The 7,608-nt window shown below is 40.2% G+C and overlaps 1 protein-coding gene across 1 annotated transcript; it reads left to right on the forward strand.

Moving 5' to 3' along the window:
• The first annotated feature begins 3,387 nt into the window (after positions 1-3,387).
• Positions 3,388-6,021, forward strand: LOC104425477 (3,9-dihydroxypterocarpan 6A-monooxygenase). The gene is made up of 2 exons (XM_010038163.3): positions 3,388-4,343; positions 5,160-6,021. Exons 1-2 carry the CDS (start codon positions 3,420-3,422, stop codon positions 5,814-5,816), a joined length of 1,581 nt encoding a protein of 526 aa, XP_010036465.2. The 5' UTR covers positions 3,388-3,419; the 3' UTR covers positions 5,817-6,021.
• Positions 6,022-7,608: the final 1,587 nt, after the last annotated feature.

Raw genomic sequence — 7,608 nt, forward strand, 5'->3', positions numbered from 1 at the left:
CACTTTTCCCCAATCCAGTCCATGTACTTGATTGCACAAAGAAAGCTAAGTTTCGACGAGGAGAAGTTTAACTACTCGCAGCAACATGATCATCCTCATCTGTTTCGGCGCAGCGGCAAGACCGGTGCCTTTTCTCGTTTAGTTTCATTGGTGAATCTTTAGCCGGTCACAATGACGGAACCACGAGAGTCGACCACCAACAAAGATTCCACTTATGGAGCCGAGTACTAGATGCCTCACGACAACCTTGTCGCTCTTGAGCAGGTAGATTGTATAATCCATCAAATTGATCCGGTCTTAGTATGAAGTGAACGATAAAGGACAGAAGCATTCTTTGTTTTAGACTAACTACTTCTATAGTTTAATTAGGATCGTGTGATGTTTGGTTGGGTGTCAGTCTTTGAACTTGGTAAAGCCTAACAACCATTTCACGTGAAACGAGTGGTTTGTCATATGATCTATTACTATAACCCATCAGATCGCACTTAAAGCTTAATTTGACGCTATGCTTGGCATTCTCTTAAGCATAAGATGCAGTGTTCTTTAGATACCAATAGTCTGGTTACATGGTCACGTCTTGGGAAGCATCGTGCATCAACGTCATTATATTTGCAATTTATTTCTTTAGGCAGTACTGTCAAGGAAGAAGATATTCAATCTAGTTATTATTAAGTAATCACCGCCTAATGTGATCGATTAGCTCCAAAAGATAGCCTACTCTTTTAGCCGACTAATGGAGTTTGGTTGACAGGAAGCCCCGAGAGTGGATTGATGAAGCCATTGACAAAGTTATGGACCGTGAATAAGGATACGTTTATTTGAAAAAAAAATTATTTCTGGAAAATCATTTTTTGATTTGTCGGTGTTTGGATGATGGAAAATTAATTGATTTATGGTAAAATGAATTCCATTGACCAAAAACAATAAGTTTAAATCGAGGGAAAATGACTTTCTCTTTTAACAAAAAGGATATTACTTGCCTTAAATTATCAAATAAATGAGAATTAACAATTTTTGTCGAAAATTATTTTCCTAAGTTTTTAGTGAAATAAACTCATCGTAAGTGTTGGAGGAGAATATAGGGTGAGTGGAATGAAGATCTACAAGAATGTTGATGCAAAGATGTCATCGTCAAATAGTAGAGCTCGTGATTTCGGGAATTGTAATTTATTGTAGATAAGTGTTCCTAAAAAAGAGGAGTCACGCCGTACATGTAATTCCTCCATAATTATTTGTAATCAACCACCTATAGGCTAGTTAAAGTCACATCACACTCGCCGTAAAGGTTCGCTCTTATTGTTCCTTACTTTTTGGCATTTCTTTATTATTCATGTATCATATACATTATTAACAACGATTATTCTCCTTATTTGTACATTTAAAATCCTTACCATTTGTCTTCTTGTCCAAGATTAGAAAAATCGAAAATCGACTTTTCTGGGAGAAAGGCATTTGATTGTTTTAGGTGAAATAGGACCACACAGTTAGTTCATACTGGACCACCTTCCAGGAAGACTTGATTCTTTGACTATGATTTTTCGCCTATAACATAAGAGCAGTATCTCAATTATGTAACCTAGTGATGGATATGTGTAGCATCGCTCTTGTCAAAAGAAAGAGGGCTTTGTTAACATAATAATTTTTGAGCTATTGTAAAAGTAACAATCTATTGAGAACTATAGACTTTTAAAGAAGTAAAGCCTATAGCAATTAATAATGGGCTTTACTAGTATAACGATTTTTGAGTTACTATGAAAAGGACATTGCTAGGTTGACGGCACCGTTATTCTCCATGAATAATGGTGCCTTTTTAACCACAAATGACCATTGGAGAGATATTGGCATCCGGAATTATAAAATGGACATGTAGCAAATTTTAGAAAGAATCTTGACAAAATTTCTCAAATTTTGGACAATATTCTTTTTTCAAATAGACAATGAAATTAACAAAAAGGAAATATACTTTTTGCTTGTGAACTTTTTTATAACAGCTTTGAATAAATTTTTAAATGTAAAACTAAATTCTTTCATTGTACTCGCAATAACATTTTCACATATTGCTAAAGTGTGAGTTCTCTCCCTCATCGCAGAAGTTGAGGGTTTGAACCCTCTTGTTGTTAAAGTGTTAGAAGTGGGGGGTGTTGGGGTCCTGGGCTAGCCTCCCCCGAGGTTTACGTCTAAATAGCGGCTTGCGATGAGGCCTGACGGTGCCACCGGGTACTGGAGGGTCGTGTGATCCTCGAAGGGTGATTTCCGACGGTTCCTCGGTCAACAGAAAAAAAATTCACATATTATTGATATAATGAAAGTCATATTAGTAACCCACACGCGTACTTCACTAATTTAATGAGATACCAAAACATTATTGAACAAGTGAATTTTTTTTTACACTACAACGAGTCTCATTGTGGCATTTGTAAAACTTAGACACAATATATACTTATCTAGTTAAGATATGTTAAATTGAAATTTGGCTAGCATGGTGAAAAAGTTGGGCCATACAAAATATAAAAAAGGGAAGTGAGGCAAAAAATTTAATCAAACAACTTCAATATACTATAAATTTTTTAATAAATTTCAATCTTGGATAGTTGCAAATTGATCATGATTTTGGTTTTTGAGTTAACTTGGATTGCTTTGACTTAAGTTGAATTTATTGATGCTTTAAGTTGTACGAATAAGGATCCAACTGTTAATTTTGGTAATTGTTTTCATTTTGTTAAATGATGAATATATATATTTTTTCACAACTGCAAGTGTGAAAATTGTTTTACATAATGATGTTGTTAATAGAAATCCTAAATTTATTTATCTTATAACAAAAATGTTTCAACTAATCTTTCTACGTGGAATTTAAAATATTTCATGTTGATAATGCTTTCAATAAAGCTCTTTTCAATTCCCTAAGATTTTTCTATTTTCTATTTTATTTAATCTATTGTTTTATCTAAAGAATCCCATTGAGTGGGATTCACAGATTCCTCAAGGAAACTGGACAAATAAGTTGTCTAGTTTCCATGAAAAATCTTGTGATTGGGGGAGCACTGTTACTCTTGTCACCCCATCATTATCCTTGTGAAAATAACAATTTATAGTGAGTCATAAATTATTGAAAGAGTGGGCCCACAATAATTTATATTTATTTATTATTTAATTTTTAATGATCAAGAATAGATTAAAAACTGTCGCTGAATCATTTTTCGATAATATTTATCTGTTGTTGAGTTTTTTTTTTGGCTTAAAACATACTATTATTCTCCTATTAAATTGAATACTGTTATACAATTATTCCTCAAAGAAAAATGAGCTATTTGATTTCACAGTTTGCATTGCTGCATCTTATATATCACCACTAACTTTCTTCTTTCAAACCCCAAATAATCTCTCTCTCTCAAATCTACAAACTTTCATATTCCCTCATGGCCATAGTCAGTGCAAATGACGTCTTCTACTGCTTCCTCTTCCTCGTGTGGTTCCTCGCCGCGCTCCTAGTCCACTCCCTCATCAAAGCATGCTTCAAGCTCAGGCCTCGCTCCAAGGTCCCGCCTCCGCCGACCCCTCTCTCTCTCCCCTTCCTTGGCCACCTCCACTTGATCGGCCCCGTCCTCACCAAATCCTTGCAAGGACTCGCCCGCAACCACGGCCCCCTCATGCGCCTCCGCCTCGGGGCGTCCTCGTGCGTCGTCGCTTCCAGTGCCTCCGTGGCGAGGGAGATGCTCAAAACCCAAGAGCTCAACTTCTCATCCAGGCCCGAGTCTGGGTCATCGGATCACTTCATCTACAGGGGATCGCGCTTCATCATGTCTCCGTACGGCGACTACTGGCGGTTCATGAAGAAGCTGTGCATGACGGGGCTCCTTGGCGTCCCTCAGCACGAGAGGTTCCTCGACGTCCGTGAGGAGGAGGTCCAGAGGCTCGTCAAGTCGGTGATCGCGAGCGCAAGAGCAGGGAAGGCATCGGACCTGAGCAAGGAGCTGACGACATTCTCGAACAACATGATCTGCTGGGTGGTGATGAGTACGCGGTGCTCGGGAACTGAGAATGACGCGAAGGAGATCCACGAGCCCGTGAAGGCGTGTATGGAGCTTGCCGGGAAGCTGAGCGTTGGCGATGTGCTGGGGCCTCTCAGGTGGCTCGATTTTTCCAGGAACGGGAAGAAGCTCGAGGCGGTGCTGTGGGAATTCGACCGGATGGTCGAGAGGGTAATGAAGGAGCATGAAGAGAAGCTAAACGATGGATCGGTTGCAGAGAGGAAGGATCTCATGGACGTCTTGTTGGAGACCCACAACGATCCAACTGCTGAAATGAAGATAACTAGGGATGAAATGAAGTCCTTTTTGCTGGTGAGTGCGTGATAATTATGTCCATACTCACTTTGCCGGTAAGTACGTGTTATTTTCTCATTAGGCATAGATGACAATGAGATGACACCAATTACACCTTAAAAAAAATATACATATATATAATATTAATTTTCATTAAATTGTTTGATAGCAAATAAATATTATGGTTCAAAAGTATAGTATGCTAGAAAATATTTGTGTGCACAGATTACAAACTATATGTTTAAAACAACAGAAGGACACTAAGTGTTAAAAGTTGTATACAATGCTCACTTTAGTATTAAAATTTTTCGCCAAATCATTTAATTGCTACCAACGGCGAGAAATTTCGGCAAAAAAAATAATAGATGGCTTTTATAATTAAAAATTTTATATGACTTGGCATATTATTTAAAAAACCTAGTCCATGTGACATTTTCAAGTGACGTGTTTAGCACTAAAGTGATCTTTTTTTAACAACGATTAGCATTGAAGTAATCACTTTGAATAGAATTTGGCACTCAAATTATCAATATTACCAACTTTTAGATGATGTCGTTTATGAGTTATATACTAACTGTACAATTACGAGCCATATGGGACTAAGAAATTAATAAAATGTAGTCACGTCAGATTTTCGGTGACCTAAATCGGATTTAGCACTTAAGTGATTTTTTTTTTTAAATAACACTTAAGTGATTTGAAAAAAACTATTGGTATTAAGCACCGTACACGATCTTTGATGTTTATCGTATCCTTCTCCCTGCTTTAGAACGTTATATATGACAGTTCATGTACATGTCTAACGCTATCGCTTTTCATGCCTCCGACGGGCAGGATATCTTCATGGCTGGCACGGATACCACGTCGGTGGCCACACAATGGGCCATGGCGGAGCTCATCAACCGTCCGGAAGCCTACAAGAAGCTACAGGACGAGATCAACTCCGTCGTCGGGCCGACTAGGCTAGTCAGAGAGTCGGACATCCCGAACTTGCCCTACCTCCGCGCCGTTGTCAAAGAGACCCTGAGGCTCCACCCGTCGGCGCCCATAATCCTCCGGCAATGTGGAAAAGACTGCTCGGTCAACGGTTACCTCGTGGAGGCCAGATCCAGGGTCATAGTCAACATCTACGCGATCATGAGGGACCCGGAGATGTGGACGGACCCCGACGAGTTCGCGCCGGAGAGGTTCCTGGAGAGCTCCGACGAGAAGATCGGGGAGCATCAGATGGAGTTCAAGGGCCAAAACTTCAGGTACCTGCCGTTCGGGAGCGGGCGGCGAGGGTGCGCGGGGGCGTCGCTTGCGATGTTGGTGGTTCACGCGGCCGTCGGATCGCTGGTTCAGTGCTTCAACTGGTGGATGATGGAGGGAGAGGGGGCCGTCGACTTGAGCCAAGGGCCGGGATTCGCGGCAGAGATGGCTAAGCCGCTCGTGTGCTACCCCGTCGTGCGTGTCGATCCATTTGAGCCGTGCCACTCGAAAGTTATATGATTCTCGATGTCATCGTACCGGTAAAAGATGTGCTATTATATTTTACCGCTCTTTATGGAGGATGTATGAATTCCTTAAAGTTCGGAAACATGAGTAAACTAGAGTCTATGTAAACTGTAGTCCATATGGCGATCATGCTGTTATTATAAATGAAGCACTATATGCTGCGTGTACATGATGGAACTCAACAATGTGACCGTGGTAGATGAAGTGTGGGCAGGCGGGTTAGGTACACCTCGGAAACGATTGTCAAGCCGCTTTCCAGCATATGCATCTTTATTTAGATATTGTTTTCTATATTACGACTTTTAATCCAATGGAGACTCTTTATGAAATTGATAGAATATTTAAATAATAAATTACACATTCTCGCATGGATTTAGATCTTGTTTTCTATATTACGACTTGTAATCCAATGGAGACTCTTTATAAAATTGATGAAATATTTAAATAATAAATCACGCATTCGTCTAATAGTTTAAGTTTTTAAAATAATTGATAGTGATCCCACTAAATTTTACATGATATCAAAGTTTGAAAAAAATTTCCATGCTTAATGACTAAACGTGAGAAGGAGTGTTAGGATATTTAAATAATAAATCACGTTTTTATATAATAATTTACGTTCCAAGAAAAATCACGATGCTTCAAAAAATTCATACGTTTTCTAATTTATTTTTGAAAAAAAAAGTTCAAACGAGGGATTGGATAGGGCCGGAGACTGGTGTACCGAGCAACGGTGCATTTCCAGACGACTAGGAGAGAAGATTGAAGGCTTGAAGCTCGAGCGATTGGTGCCATGGCGAAAGGAATTTGAAAGGTAGAAGAGAAAAAGTTTCGACCTTTGGCTTCAGGTCTGCTTCCAATGAAATGATGTAGCGTTTCATTGATAGGACGTGGCGGTGACCGTGCAGAGTAGCTGGCGGAAAGGAATTAGGTGAAAGTAAGGAGAAAATATTAGGTGGTCCGGACCGCCAAATCAGCATGATCTCGGACCAATCATCAAGCGTCACGTGGAGGGGGAGGGGCCGCTGGAGACCAGGGACGAGCGGACTTCTCGCCCAAAACAATTTTTTTTTTCCTTTCCCCTGTCGCTAGACCTGCATACGCTAGCTTGCACACGTTTATTTCACTCTCTCCTGTATCCTCTCTCCTTCCTTCTCTGAAGAAGAAAACGGACCCGGCCAAGCTTTCTCTCCCTCTCATTAATTCAAATTCTCGATCTCTGCCTCTGGCGCTCGCCTTCTCTGGCCTTCGCTCAACATTTCAAGAGAAACACTACAGCAAAACAAGATCCTCAGGTCATTAGGAAAAATCTTGTCAAGAAATGCATCGAGCTCTTCTTTGAAATTGCGGGGAGCAAGGAAGACTACAACAAGTTCTACAAGGCATTCTCTAAGAACCTCAAGCTCGGTATTCACGAGGATTCGCAGAGCAAGACGAGGCTTGCTGAGTTACTGCGGTGCCACTCCACCAAGAGTGGGACCAGCCTCAAGGACTATATCACTGATACATCACCCGCCAGAGCAAGAAGGCTGTTGAGAACTCCCCTTGCCTGGAGAAGCTCAAGAAGAAGCACTGCGAAGTGCTTTTCATGGTCCATGCCGTTGACTCTTACAAATGCTTCCTTATTTTTTTACGGCAGCTCTTACTGCTATTTTGTTTAGGTCGAACTCTTACTGCTTATTTAAATTCAGTGTTCAGGTCTATCGTAGATGCCTTATGTTTTGGGTTTTTGTTTACTTTTTCACTCATCATCGGTTCTTATAGTGGTAATTCCACCTCTTTTTCG

This window comes from Eucalyptus grandis, chromosome 11 (genome assembly GCF_016545825.1).
Source record: "Eucalyptus grandis isolate ANBG69807.140 chromosome 11, ASM1654582v1, whole genome shotgun sequence".
NCBI classification, from domain to species: domain Eukaryota; kingdom Viridiplantae; phylum Streptophyta; class Magnoliopsida; order Myrtales; family Myrtaceae; genus Eucalyptus; species Eucalyptus grandis.